General features: G+C 44.1%; 1 protein-coding gene across 13 annotated transcripts in view; it reads right to left on the minus strand.

Annotated features, from left to right (window-relative positions):
* The window catches only part of LOC108411423 (nebulette-like), a 227,152-nt gene that overhangs the window by 31,519 nt on the left and 180,304 nt on the right, over positions 1 to 15,329 (minus strand). The window contains exons 29-30 of one of the 13 annotated variants that reach the window (XM_037533864.1): positions 5,654 to 5,765; positions 2,927 to 3,053 (exon numbers count right to left, since the gene is read on the minus strand). The exons of the other annotated variants lie outside the window; for them this stretch is intronic. Coding sequence (XP_037389761.1) covers positions 5,694 to 5,765 — 72 coding nt within the window. The 3' untranslated portion in view covers positions 2,927 to 3,053; positions 5,654 to 5,693. Of the gene's footprint in view, positions 1 to 2,926; positions 3,054 to 5,653; positions 5,766 to 15,329 lie in introns of those variants that run through there. 13 annotated transcript variants of the gene reach the window in all.

Consider the following 15,329-nt stretch of genomic DNA (forward strand, 5'->3'; position numbering starts at 1 on the left):
TTATTGCAGCTGAACAGTATAAAACCTTTTCATCAGCATACAGTTGTACTTTGCAGTCTGACGCAGAGGCAGCAAGTTCATTAATATATATACATTGAATAAACCTGGGCACAAAATTGAACCTTGTGCTACTCATTTGGATGTAGTCAAAAAATCTGACTTGTAGTTACTCAGTGCTTCACATTGTCTGTCTGAAAGGTAATTTTGGGTCCATTTTAGTGCTTTTATATCAAAGCCTATCTTTTGTTAGTTCCTTAAAAGAAGCGTGTGATCAACTATAAAAAGCTTTTGAAAAATCAATAAAAATGGCAGCACAATGGTTCTTCCTGTCTATCACCATATAGAACATTTAAAACTATTTAATTATTTAAGCTGACTGTTTACAAGAAGTCCTAAAAATTTTAGCTAAACAGGACAATTTTGAGATTGCTCTGTAGTTATTTACATCTGCTGCTTCACTTTATTTATGCAGCAGAGTTAGATGAGCTATTTTCCAGATCCTGGGAATTCTGCACAATAAAACAGAGATTAAAAATATATGTTACGTATTCTAAAATAATTGGGGCTGCTAGACACAGGAAGTAAGGGTCCAGCCCATCCTCACCAGTAGTTTTTTGTGGATTAATAGTAGTAAGAGATTTAGCTACTATGATTGGAGAGACACAAGGATGTTCATAAGTGTACATGGTACCAGAGCTCCTTGGGTCAAAGGTCAGTGATCGACTTTGTTGTCATTTCATCTGACTTGGGACCATATGTTCTGGACACTAGGGTGAAGAGAGGTGCTGAGCTGTCAACTGATCACCATCTGGTGGTGAGTTAGATCAGATGGCAGGGAAGACTGATGGTCAGACCCGGTAGGCCCAAGCGAATAGTGAGGGTGTGCTGGGAACGACTTTCAGAGGCCCCTGTTCGGAATGATTTCAACTCCCACCTCCGGGAGAGCTTTTCTCACGTCACGGAGGAGGTAGGGGACATGGAGTCTGAATGGACCCTGTTCAAAACCTCCATTGTGGAAGCTGCCAGGCGTAGCTGTGGCCAAAAGCTTGTGGGTGCCTGTCGGGGCGGTAACCCAAGAACCTCCTGGTGGACACCGGTGGTGAGGGAGGCCGTCAAGCTGAAGAAAGAGGCCTTTAGGGACTGGTTTGCCCGAAGGACTCCCGATTCAGCAGATAGGTACCGACCAAAAAAGGTGGCAGCTGCAACGGTGGCAGAAGCAAAATCCAGGGCATGGGAGGAGTTTGGTGAGGCCTTGGAAAAAGACTTTCATTCGGCCTCAAAGAGGTTCTGGACAACTGTCCGGCGACTCAGGAGGGGTCGGGGTGGCTGCGCCCAAGCTGTATTCGGCAAGGGTGGAGAAACTCTGAGTTCAAATGAGGATATTGTCGGTCGGTGGAAGGAGCACTTTGAGGAACTTCTTAATCCGGGAGACATGCCTCCCTCACGGGAGTCAGGGCTAGAGGCTTCTGGGGTGTCAAGTTCCATTTCCCTGGTGGAGGTCACTGAGGTAGTTGGTAAGCTCCTCAGTGGTAAGGCACCGGGGGTGGATGAGATTCGTCCAGAAATGCTTAAGGCTCTGGATATTGTGGGGCTGTCATGGCTAACACGCCTTTGCAATATTGCATGGACCTCAGGAACAGTACCCTTGGACTGGCAGACTGGGGTGGTGGTCCCTATTTTTAAAAAGGGGGTGTGCCAAAGAGGGTGTGTGCCAATTATCGGGGTATCACACTGCTCAGCCTCCCTGGGAAAGTCTATGCAAAGGTGCTGGAAAGGAGACTCCGACCGATAGTTGAACCTCAGATTGAGGAGGAACAATGTGGATTCCGTCCCGGCTGTGGAACAATGGATCAGCTTTTCACCCTCTCACAGATTGTTGAGGGGGCATGGGAGTTTGCCAACCCAGTCTACATGTGTTTTGTGGACTTGGAGAAGGCTTATGACCGTGTTCCTCGAGATATCTTGTGGGAGGTCCTCCGGGAGTATGGGGTGCCGGGGCTACTACTCTGGGCTATCCAATCTCTGTACTCCAGGAGTGAGAGCTGTGTCTGTATACTCGGCATTAAGTCAGACTCCTTCAGGGTTAGCGTTGGACTTCGCCAGGGTTGGGCTCTGTCTCCACTCTTGTTCGTGATATTCATGGACAGAGTGTCCGGGCGTAGCCGGGGTCAGGAGGGCATTATGTGTGGAAGCCGGATGGTGGCGTCTCTGCTATTTGCAGATGATGTTGTTCTTTTGGCAGAATCACATGGATGCCTCCAACGCTCGCTGGAGCGGTTTGCAGCTGAGTGTGAAGCGGTTGGTATGCGGATCAGCACCTCCAAGTCTGAGTCCATGGTCTTGGCCCGGAAAAGGATGGCATGCCCACTCCAGGTAAGGGGAAAGGACCTGCCCCAGGTGGAGGAGTTTAAGTACCTTGTGGACTTGTTCACGAGTGATGGGAAGAGGGATCGTGAGATCGGCCGTAGGCTGGGACAGGCGGCAGCAGTAATGCGGTCACTGTACCAGACTGTAGTGGTGAAGAGGGAGTTGAGCCAAAAGGCGAAGCTCACTGTTTACCGGTCGATCTAGATCCCAACCCTCACCTATGGTCATGAGCTGTGGGTAATGACCGAAAGAACGAGATCGCGAATACAAGCGGCGGAAATGAGCTTTCTTCGTCGGGTGGCGGGCTACACGCTCTGCGATAGAGTGAGGAGCTCGGTCATCCGGAAGGAGCTCAGAGTAGAGCCGCTACTCCACCGCATTGAGAGGAGCCAGCTGAGGTGGTTCGGGCATCTGATCCGGATGCTCCCTGGACGCCTCGCGGTGGGGGTGTTCCAGGCACGGCCTACCGGGACAAGACCCTGGGGTCGCCGTAGGACACGCTGGAGGGATTATGTCTCCAAGTTGGCCTGGGAGCGGCTTGGGGTCCCCGGGAATGAGCTGGAGGAAGTTGCGGGGGACAGGGTCATCTGGGATTCTCTGCTCTCCCAACTGCTACCTGTTTGGACTAGCAGGCAACGATGATGGATGATTGGAGAGAAGAGCTGGAGTGTAAAGAGACCATGGATCTGGGTAGGAGTAGAGTTGTTGTCAATTTCACCTAACAGCAGATTTGAGTCTGTATTTTCAAAAATGTGCCCAGTTGCAGCAAAATGTGTGGTAAAAGCTCTACAAATTTTCTTCTGATCAGATATCAGCTGATCATCAACTATAATGCTGGTTAGAAGGCTAGAGGAATTGTTTTTAAGATATTTTACAGTTTTCCAAAACTTTTGAGTGCTTGTAGAGCTGGTAAACAGGCTAAGATAATAATCTGATTTGGCCTTTCTAACTGCAGTGGTACATCTATTTCTCAATTGTCTGAACTTAAGCTAGTGGTCTCTCTCCCCCATGGGTCTGGCAGTGGACCATGCTTTATTTCTGGCTTTAAACAATGATGAAACTTCACTAATGAACCAGGGACTTGATCTGTCTCTTATTCTTTGCTTTTTCTTACTAATGTAAGAAATGATTTGCTAAAGTGGTTTAGTGCCAAGTCAACATCTGGAATTTTTAATGTAAGGTGGATTTCACTCAAGTCAGATAGAAAATTCTTCATTAAAGTTGTTCATTAAAATGCTTAAAATTTCTTCTAACCACCATCCGAGAGCCTGTTTTGTTCTTGCAACTGTTTCTAATGCATCCAGTGGGGCAGTGGTCACTAATTCCAAGGTCAAAGACTGCTGAGGCAGTAATTCTGTCAATTTTATTGGACAGGATTAAGTCTAGCAGGGTAGATTTGGTGGGATCCTTTAAATTTGGATGTGTTGGTTCCATGGCAAATTGGATGAGGGTAATTTTCACATAATTTCTTTTAAGTAATCGGATGCATTAGAAAGCCAGTTAAGATTAAAATCCCAGAGGACCAGCATTTCAGAAGCGGTATATTGTGATTAAAGAGTATCAATTTCATCAGGAGTTATTTTTCCCAAGAAACACTTTCAGAGCTATGAACTCGACATATTTTTCTTTGGAGACTGCAGTTAATAAGGTGGCTTGTAAAGTTACTCTTACTACTGTTATTAAAATATATGTATCTGCAATCAGGATATTAAGTTGATCCATTTTATCCTTCTGAAGTAGGCTTCTAATGTTAAGATGCCTAAATCTTTTCTGTTTTTAAAACTCAAGATCTGTTATAGCATTTACTGCAGAGTGTTTTTGTGAGTAATTGGAGATGGACCAATAAAAATCAGATTATCTGGATTAATAAAACCATTAAAATCTTTTGCTTCTTTGTTATTTCTTTTTGATGAAGAGCTGGTCCTAGGTCTTCTACCCAAAACTACAGAAATACTTGAGTTTGAGGTATGTAATAGTCATCTGGAGTTAAAAAAAGAGTAAAATCCACTATATTGCCAAAAGTATTCACTCATCTGCCTTCACATGCATATGAATTTGAGTGACATCCCATTTCTAATCCATAGGGTTTAATATGATGTTGGCCCACCCTTTGCAGCTATAACAGCTTCAACTCTTCTGGGAAGGCTTTACACAAGGGTTAGGAGTGTGTTTATGGGAATTTTTGACCATTCTTCCAGAAGCGCATTTGTGAGGTCACATACTGATGTTGGACAAGAAGGCCTGGCTCTCAGTCTCCACTCTAATTCATCCCAAAGGTGTTCTATCGGGTTGAGGTCAGGACTCTGCGCAGGGCAGTCAAGTTCTTCCACACCTGACTCGCTCAACTTGACTGGACCTTCCTTTGTGGACTGGTGCGCAGTCATGTTGGAACAGGAAGGGGCCAAGGGGCCATCCCCAAACTGTTCCCACAAAGTTGGGAGCCTGAAACTGTCCAAAATCTCTTGGTCTGCTGAAGCATTAAGAGTCCCTTTCACTGGAACTAAGGAGCTGAGCCCAACTCCTGAAAAACAACCCCACACCGTAACCCCCCCTCCACCAAACTTTACACTTGGAACAATGCAGTCAGACAAGTCCATCGGATTACCAGAAGGACAAGCGTGATTAGTCACTCCAGAGAACAAGTCTCCACTGTTCTGGAGCCCAGACAAGTCCATTGGTGCTTTACACCACTGCATTCGATGCTTTGCATTGTGCTTTGTGATGTAAGGATTGGATGCAGCTGCTTGGCCATGAAAACCCATTCCATGAAGTTATCTATGCACTGTTCTTGAGCTAATCTGAAGGTCATATGAAGTTGGGAGGTCTCAATCCCAATCCCCACTTTGTTATAATACCACTGACAGTTGACTGTGGAATAATTACTAATGAGGAAATTTCATGACTGGACTTGTTGCACAGGTGGCATCCTATCACAGTACCATGCTGGAATTCACTGAGCTCCTGAGAGCAACCCATTCTTTCACAAATGTTTGTAGAAGCAGCCTGCATGCCTAGGTGCTTGGTTTTATACACCTGTGGCCATGGAAGTGATTGGAACACCTGAATTCAATGATTTGGATGGATGAGTGAAAACTTTTGGCAATATAGTGTATATTGTGGCCTAAAATCTGTGAACCCAGCCTATTGGAATGAATTCCATCAACTCTGCAAAAAGAAGGGCGGTTCCAGAAAAGGTTCAAATTGTCAATAAAAGTTAAGTCTTTGCAGAGGCAGTTTTTTTGGAGCCAGGTGTAAAAGTATAAAATGCGGCTAAAATGTCCTGAACCTCTTCCCAGTGACAGAATTGGTCCAGCCGTAGCAGCTGATTAAGGAAGCCCGATGCTGATCGTCTGCGTTGTAGCCAGCAAGGATTCGAGGAGATCCTCATTGTCTTTGATCTGGTAGAGCAAAGAGATTTTTCCTTTGAGTTCACTAATCATCTGGCTCAGCTGCACACAGCCATCACATCCAGCTGGAGAGCTGAGGGGAAGTATGGCCTCAAAACAACTCATAGATTTAAACTAAATAAAACAAGCAATCTGTAGTCAATGCAGGGGCTCAGACAGATAAAATGTGGCAGTTAAAACAAGGCTTAAAAAGGTATAAAAAAAAGAAAAAGAATAAAAAGGAATAAGAAAAAGATTTAAAAAAAAAAGGCTGGGTTGCCCAGTTGGGCTAAAAAAGCTAAAAGCTAGGCTAAAAACAAGACAGCTTAGCAGTTTTTTCTAACTGTGCCTGACGCTCTGCGCTGACACTGTGTTAACTGCACAGATTGTATATGAAGCATTTGCACAGTGACAATTTTGGTATATTTGTACTCTGTACTCTGTACTGTAGTTACTCAGATGCAACATACTGAAAGACAACATACATGCTTTGACTAAAGAACTTGAGTTCTCCCACAGAACTGTACAAAATAACACAGCTAGATTTGAATCACAGCAAGCCATGGAGTAATAAATAATAGGTTAATGATCTTCAACATCGGTTTGACAAATTTCATGCTAAAACAATCCAAATAGAGGACTGCAGCAAGAAAATCTCATTTTCGGCCTGAAGGAAGGCACAGAAGGCTCTGACGCTATCAGATTCCTCAGAATAATGCTGCCAAAATGGATTCCCTTACTGGGAGAACAGACCAATCAAATCAAGAGGTCAGACTGACTCTATGTGGGAAAAGAAAGGAACGCCAAACACCCACACGGTCTCATCTTCAAACTGCTGGATTACTCTGACTGCCACAGCGTTCTAAATGTAGACAGAGCCCAGACAACACGATGGCCAACATTTACTTTTCTTTCCAGAGTACAGCAAAAGCAACAATCAAAAGAATGGATTTTGCTGTAGTTTGCAAAAGGAGGACTTCTCTTGGGCTCCAAAAATTTTTGATCCATCCAGCTCAGTTCAAAGTCACATACCAAGGCGCCATACCATTAGCCCTTCACTTAAAAGAAAGTCTAAAACATCATATGGTGATGTTTAGCATATGGTGAAGTTGCTACTAAATCTGCTATAATCAATAATGTTTATGTAAAATCTTTTTATGGTAGCCTTTACTCCTCAGAATGCTCTGTAGAAAGAACAAAGTGCATGTCTTTTATTCAAGCCTACACTGGACCAAACAGAAATAGTTAATTTAGAGAGCCCCATATCATTAAAGGAGCATTATGAAAAAATCATCTTGTTTACTACTTGAATTCTATATGTCATTTTGGGATCAGGTCTTTAATAATAGAGTCTATAAACTTTGCAATTAGATATAAGTAATTTTATAGAGATCAAAGAAAAGGACTTGTAAGCATTTTACTTAAAAAAACTCACTACAATGTTCCAACAACTGTCCAATATCACTAATTTGTGGATACCTCAATTTTTGCCAAGGTACAGGCAAGGTACAGTCATAGGAAAACTTGGACATTTTAATTGAACAGAATTGATCAAAGGTAGAATCGTATCTGTCAATGTCAGAAAGATTTTACATATTATTGAGCTTGCCAGTACGCTTCCATATGGCTGCACTGTCCTTTCTAAAGTTGCTGAAAACATACCAACATTTGACAGGTTGGAATGGAGTTATTTATAGCTGGTTTTGAAAAGATTTGGATTTGGGCATAAATTCATGTCATTGATAAAAACACTGTATGGCAATGCTACATAAAAATACATCCAGAGCTCCACAAGACAGTTCAACATAACCTTGTGAGGTGTGAGTCTCAGACTGCCACAGGCTGGGTGACCAGGCTTCTGTCTATAGTCAGACCCAGTGACACCACTAGAGAGAGGCAGAGAGCTGCCACACCAAATGCGCTCATGTGGAGTGGTGCGCAGTCATGTTGGAACAGGAAGGGGCCATCCCCAAACTGTTCTCACAAAGTTGGGAGCATGAAAATGTCCAAAATCTCTTGTTATGCTGAAGCATTAAGAGTTCATTTCACTGGAACTAAGGGGCCAAGCTCAACTCCTGAAGAACAACCCCATACCATAATCCCCATTCGACACTTTGCATTGCGCACTCTACGCACTGTTCTTGAGCTAATCTGAAGGCCTACCAGTTTATGGCTGAGTTGCTGTCATTCCCAATCACTTCCACTTTGTTATAATACCACTGAGAATTGACTGTGGAATATTTAGTAGTGAGGAAATTTTATGACTGGACTTGTTAAACAGGTGGCATCCTATCACGGTACTGGCCTATCTATTAAAATTATCATAAGCACAAAACACTGAAGGCAAATTTCCATTTGGTAGAACCAAAGTTTCAGTTTAAGATTTATTTGCAACTTAGTTACAAGTTTAATTTTAATGAAAAACTTTAAACACAGGTTCACCAAATGAGGTTTCCTTTACTATATTGCATCTCTAGGTCTCTGTTCATAAACATAAACTGGCAAAAACAAATTTACTATAAAATGAAAGTGTTTGTATAAATTAAGAAAAAAGACACATGCCTGTCACAACAGTACATATGTACATATTTCTATATTGTGGTCTATTTACACGAAGTTCGGGTAGTTGCATCACTTATGTTGGAATAGGCGTTCCCAAAATTTTACACTTCACTGAGATTGAACCGTATGATTGCATTGGGTTAGTATGTCCAACAGGTCAAAACAAGCTCAAAACAAAGTGTGTGCTGTTCCCTGATTGGTGCAATTGCTTTATGTTTCTTTTGTTTTGATATGTATTTTTTAATGCACACATAAGACAAAAGGAATGACAGATTTTGCATAATGTAGTGAAGTAAGAAATAAGAGATTTGACTTTGAAATATAGTGGAGTGAAAATAAAAAGTTGCCCAAAATGGAAATACTTCAGTAAAGTACAGAGCCACGAAAAACTACTGAAGTACAGTAATGAATTACATTTACTTATTTACTTCCCACCACTGTTAACTGGTCATTGTCTTCTGAGCATGTTCCCTTGGTGTACAAAATTGCTAGTTACTCTAAACCTAAAAAAGCCCTGGCTTTGACTGATCTTTAGCTGTAATAACATTCCATCTCAAATCTTTTGTTCTTTTCAAAAGTCCTCGAGCATTTTGTCGCAGTACAGCTCAAAGATTACTTGTAAACAAATAATCTTCTAGATCCTTTCCAGTCTTTCATCATAGCGCTGAAAGAGCTCTGTTCAAGGTTGTTAATGATCTACTTTACTTAAATATTTCCATTGTGGGCGACTTTTTACTTTCACTCCACTGCATTTAAAGTCAAATATCTTACTTTTTACTCCACTATACTTGAGAAATCTGTTGTTCCTTTTGGTTTTTGTGTGTATAAAAACATATCATGTCAAAATAAAAGAAGTGCAAAGCAAGAACACCAATCAGGGCACAGTGGTCACTTTGTTCTGAGCTTGTTTTGACCTGTTGGTCATACCAACCCAGTGCAAACACACGGTTCAACGTCAGCGCAGCAGCATGAAAATTTGGGATCACATACGTCTACCTAATGATGGAACTAATCTAACTTTGTGTAAACAGACCACAATATAGAAATATGTACACATATGCAGTCGTGACTGGCACATTTCTTTTTTTCTGAATGTATACAAACACTTTCATTTTATAGTAAATTATTTTTCGGTTAGTTTATGTTTATGAACAGAGACCTACAGATCAATATAGTAAAGGAAATCTTATTTGTGAACCTGTGTTTAAAGCAAGTTTTTATTTCAGCTTGTAACTAATTTACAAAGTAATCTTAAACTGAAACTATGCTTGTTTGTAAAAGTGATTTCAGAGCCACTTGGTTCTACCTGATGGAAACTGTTTGCCTTCTGTGTTTTGTGCTTATGACAATCTATTAAAAGACTGGTTTACCAAGAGAGACACTGGAGCATTTTCACCTAAAATGAGTTCATGAAGCAAGTCTTGTTACAAAAATGATAACAGGACATAAGAGCTGTTATTAATCTTTAAGTACTTTTACTTTTGATACTTAAGTACATTTGAAGGCAAATACTTTTGCACTTTTACTCAAGTTGAGGTCTAGAGTAAGGACTTCTACTTTTACTCAAGTAATATTTTACCTTGGGTATCTCTACTTTAACTCAAGTACATGATTTGCGTACTTCATCCACCTCTGTAGGTTTCACTTCCTTCTAACAGATCACAAACAGTTTGTTACTCTCTCTGTGCATGATTCCTCAACTTCCACTGTCACCCAAGGGTTCCCGTAAGGTTCATTATTATTCCTTATCTACATGCTCCCTCTTGGCAAGATTATTCAACATTTTAACCTTGTCATTTATTGCTAGTCAGATGACACTCAGATTCATCTTCATACATTTGCATATTAACCCCCCTCTTGGCAATTTGGAATTGTGCATAATTCTCTAATGCTAAACAGTGTTTTAATGTAAACATGTAAACATTCGTTTTAAATCTGCACTCAATAAAACTGGCGCCTCACTCTCTCAATTGATGATGTTGTTTTGTCTCCCTCCTCTGTGGTCCCTACTCTGAGTGTCACCCTCAATGCCTCACTTAAACTCAACTTTCATGTCAGCTCCCTTGTTAAAAACTCTTACTTTAACTTATGCAATACAACAAAATTCCAACCACCTCTCTACCAGTCAGCTGCTGAAACTTTCAGTCATGCTTTCATTTCTAGCCATCTAGATTATTACAATTCTCTTTTTGCAGGCATCAGCTCCTCATCACTTCGTAAACTCCAGACAGTTAAAAACTCTGCTGCTCATCTCCTCACTTACAGCAGATCACCACTTTACACCTTTTCTTCAAAACCTCCACTGGCTGTTTCAGTTTCAGTTCAAGATCCTTCTTCTCACTTACAAAGCTCTCAACAATCTTGCTCTTTCCTATCTCTCTGATCTTCTCCAACCCTACAAGTCTGCTTACCGTTACCTCCTCTAAAGTCCATAGCTTTGGTGCATTTTCCAGAGTAGCCCCTCACCTCAAGAACTCTCGCCCTTCTCATATTCAGCAGTCTAATTCTCAGTCCTCATTTAAATCTAACCTTAAAACACATTTGTTTTGTCTTGCATGCAATCTTCCCATATCCTAAACTATTAAAGCTCATGTCAGGTCATCATCTGTGCTGTGAACATGTATCTCTGTCTTTGCTGTGTCATTTGTTTGCATATATTGTTATGTATTTGTTTCTTGTACCACTAATATGTTTGTGTTACTAAACTGCAATCTCTATGCGTCTTTTGACATGTATTACTATTGCTATTATGAATGATCATTTGTTGCCTCACATTAATCTTTTTTTATTGACTTTTAACTCCATCACCTAAATTATTTATAGAAATCCACTCTTTGTAGTGTTTGGAAAGGAAAATGGGCAAGACTAAAACTAATGTCACGGTTGGCTCCTCCCAGTCCTGTCCATGTGCTCATGTTTTGGTTTTGTAACTCCGCCCCTGATTGTTATCACCTGTCCCTCATTGTTCCGTGTATTTAAGCCCTGTGTTTGCCCCTTCCGTTTGCCAGTCTTTGTACCTTTGTACCTTTGTATCGTGTCTTTGTACCTGGTCTTCGTTTGTGTTGATTCTGGTCATGTCTTACCCTCGATCTGTCCGTGTCGGCTCATTGACCCTGGACTGTTCTGACTACGACCCTGGATTTGCCCGTAATAAATCTCGCTTATCTCAGCGTATGCGTCCGCCTCCTCGCTCCCCGTTACAGAAAGACTGGCCTCCACAGGACGCAGCAGGTAAGCGAGACTCCGGCATGTGGTTGTTCCGTTGGGACGAAACTCCGGCTGTTTTAAAGCAGCCCGAGTTCGCCGTGTCCCAACGCCACCAAGCCGGAGATAGCAAATCCCCTGGCGCTGAGGGAACACGAGCGTCTCGTCGGTCCCGCAAGAAAGCGGAGGACCTTCCCGCCTTGTGTCCGGGAGGCGAGAGCTCAGGTAAGCGCCTTGGGTCTGCCCGTCTTGAGCGCCACTGCAGGGAGGAGCGACCTGCAGTGCAAGACGGTGTCAGACAGAAGGAGCATTCAGATGACCCGTTTTTTGGTACTCGGCTCGTTCGCAAGCGTCACTGCGAGCTGCCAATCGCTCGAGTGAGCTTTGGGAACGGCCGAGTGGGTCCAGTATCTGTGTGTTCCTCCAGGTTGGAGCAGAGGTCCCCAGCCCGAAAGCCCGATCCCGTGGCCGCACCCCGCGGCACTTCTGATCCCGTGGCCGCACCCCGCGGCACTTCTGATCCCGTGGCCGCACCCCGCGGCACGCCTGCGCCTCCGGACCCGCCGCCAGTCGCCGCGCCTCCGGACCCGCCGCCTGCCTCCGTGGACGTCGCAGCAGGCCCCGCGCCTGCCTCCGTGGACGTCGCAGCAGGCCCCGCGCCTGCCTCCGTGGACGTCGCAGCAGGCCCCGCGCCTGCCTCCGTGGACGTCGCAGCAGGCCCCGCGCCTGCCTCCGTGGACGTCGCAGCAGGCCCCGCGCCTGCCTCCGTGGACGTTACATCCCCTTTGTTCCCTCCCATCCCGCCCTCGTCAGTGTCTGTTCCCCCTGGGGATCCCGTTTCTGTCCCTGTTCCCTGTGGTCCTTCTGTGCCTCCTGTGTCTGTTTCCGTTCCTTTGTTTCTGCCTTGTTCAGTCCCTGGTTTTGTCCTGTTCCCTACTGTTGTGTCTGTCTCGGTTCCCATTCCTGTTGTGGTTCCCGTTCCTGTGTCTCCTTTTGTTTCTGTTCCTGTTTCTGTTTCCGTGCCCGTTTCCGTTCCTGTGTCTGTCCTGGTGCCTGTTCCCCTGTCTTTTGCGTGGTCTGTTGTTCGTTCTTGTTTTCCTCGTCCTGTGTCTCCGGTCGTCTCTCGGTCGGCGTCGTTTTTTGGTGTGCCTCCTCGTCCTCCCTCCGTTTTTTGTCCTCGTTCTGTTTCGTCTGTTCCTGTGCCTTGTGTGTCTCCGTCTGTGTCTGTTCCTGTGCCTTGTGGTTCTGTTCCTGCCTCTTGTGGTTCTGTTCCTGCCTCTTGTGGTTCTGTTCCTGCCTCTTGTGGTTCCGTTTCTGCCTCTGTGCCCGTTTCTGCCTCTGTGCCCGTTTCTGCCTCTGCTCTGGCTTCGGTGTCTGTGCCTGTTTAGTTTAGTTTTGTCTTTCTCTGGGTTTCGCTTTTTTGTTGGGTTGTTTTGTTCTGTGTGGCACGCCCGGTGTGCGTGCCTTTGGGGGGGGGTTCTGTCACGGTTGGCTCCTCCCAGTCCTGTCCATGTGCTCATGTTTTGGTTTTGTAACTCCGCCCCTGATTGTTATCACCTGTCCCTCATTGTTCCGTGTATTTAAGCCCTGTGTTTGCCCCTTCCGTTTGCCAGTCTTTGTATCTTTGTATCTTTGTATCATTGTACCTTTGTACCTTTGTATCGTGTCTTTGTACCTGGTCTTCGTTTGTGTTGATTCTGGTCATGTCTTACCCTCGATCTGTCCGTGTCGGCTCATTGACCCTGGACTGTTCTGACTACGACCCTGGATTTGCCCGTAATAAATCTCGCTTATCTCAGCGTATGCGTCCGCCTCCTCGCTCCCCGTTACAACTAATCACATACAAAGATGCAAACTTACAATCTTACAAACTTACGATTGTTCTATTGGGAGTGGAAAAATACAGAACAGAGAACTTTATAGTCTATGCCTGAAACCAAATGGGAAAACTATATAGACAAACATGAACTTCTTCTTCTTCTTCTTTCGGCTGCTCCCTTTAGGGGTTGACACAGTGGATCATCTGCCTCCATCTTGCCCTATCCACTGCCTCCTCTACTTTTACACCAACCATCTCCATGTCCACCTTCACTACATCCATAAACCTTCTCTGAGGTCTACCTCTTCTCCTTCTACCCGGCAGCTCCATCTCCAACATTCTTTGCCCAATATATCCACTATTCCTCCTCAACACATGTCCAAACCATCTCAACCTGGCCTCTCTGGCTTTATCTCCAAACTGCTCCACCTTCACTGTCCCTCTGATCTGCTCATTTCTAATCTTGTCCATCCTTGTCACTCCCAACGAAAATCTCAGCATCTTCATCTCCGCCACCTCCTCCTCTTCCTATATAGACAAACATGAACACCTCCTCCAAAAATTCGCACATCAGTTTATTCATTATAAGATGATTCACCTATTATACAACACTCCCAAAATATTTTGAGATGACACTACTACTACTATATTGCCTCCCTCGACTGCTGGCTTGGGCAGAGACTGAGAAAATAAATTTTTCTATAAAATTCTCTTTCTGGTGTATTTTTTATGGTTATGCTTTCATCTTTAATCCTTGCTGACTTACACTGACTAAGCACTTTATTAAGAATATTTATACACATATTCATTAATGCAATTATCTAATCAGCCAATTGTGTGGCAGCAGTGCAGTCCATAAAATCATGTAGTTAGTAGTGGGTCAGCAGCTTTAGGTAATCTTCACATCATCCATCAAAAGGGGGGATTTTCATTTTTAAATCCAGTGCTGAAAAACGGCAAATGGTTTGATTCTCGTTTCTGGTTCTGTTACTGTCAGTGGAAACTAATCATAAAATATAAACAAGCAACAATGGAACAAAGGGTCATATTCTAATGATCTATTTTAATTAAAATAATAAATTTAGATTTTCCCATCAGTATGTGGACTGTCCCACCAGAGAGGAAAGAACACTGGACCTGCCACGACCCAGTGACGCCAAGGACTACAGGCCAGTGGCACTGACGTCTCATGTCATGAAGACCATGGAGAGGCTCGTCTTGGATCAGCTCCGACCCATAGTCCAGCCTTTTCTAGATCCCCTCCAGTTTTTCCTATCAGCCCCACCTGGGAGTTGAAGACGCCATCATCTACCTGCTCAACCGAGTTTATGCTCACCTGGATAAGCCAGCCAGCTCTGTGAGGGTCATATTTTTTGACTCCTCCAACGCATTTAACACCGTCTGGCCCGCTCATCTGGGTGATAAGCTCACAGTGATGCAGGTAGATGCCCCCCTTGTGGCCTGGATTGTTGACTACCTGACTGGCAGACCACAGTACGTACGCATGCAGCACTGTGTGTCGGACAGAGTGGTCAGCAACACTGGAGTCCCACAAGGTACTGTCCTCTCTCCCTTCCTCTTCACCCTCTACACCATGGATTTCAGCTACTGCACAGAGACTTGCCACCTTCAGAAGTTTTCTGATGACTCTGCAATAGTTGGATGTATCAGCAAGGGTGAAGAGGATGAGTACAGGGCGACGGTGAAGGACTTTGTCGCATGGTGCGAGCGGAACCACCTGCAGCTCAATGTGACAAAGACAAAGGAACTGGTGGTGGACCTGAAGAGGGACAAGGCATCGGTGATCACTGTGTCCATCAGCGGGGTCAGTGTGGACACTGTGGATGATTACAAATATCTGGGTGTCTATATTGACAATAAACTGGACTGGGCTAAGAACACTGACGCCCTCTACAGGAAGGGCCAAAGCCGTCTCTATTTTCTGAGGCGCCTGAGGTCCTTTAACATCTGCTGGACTATGCTCAGGATCT

The sequence above is a fragment of the Pygocentrus nattereri genome, chromosome 24 (genome assembly GCF_015220715.1).
Source record: "Pygocentrus nattereri isolate fPygNat1 chromosome 24, fPygNat1.pri, whole genome shotgun sequence".
NCBI lineage: Eukaryota > Metazoa > Chordata > Actinopteri > Characiformes > Serrasalmidae > Pygocentrus > Pygocentrus nattereri.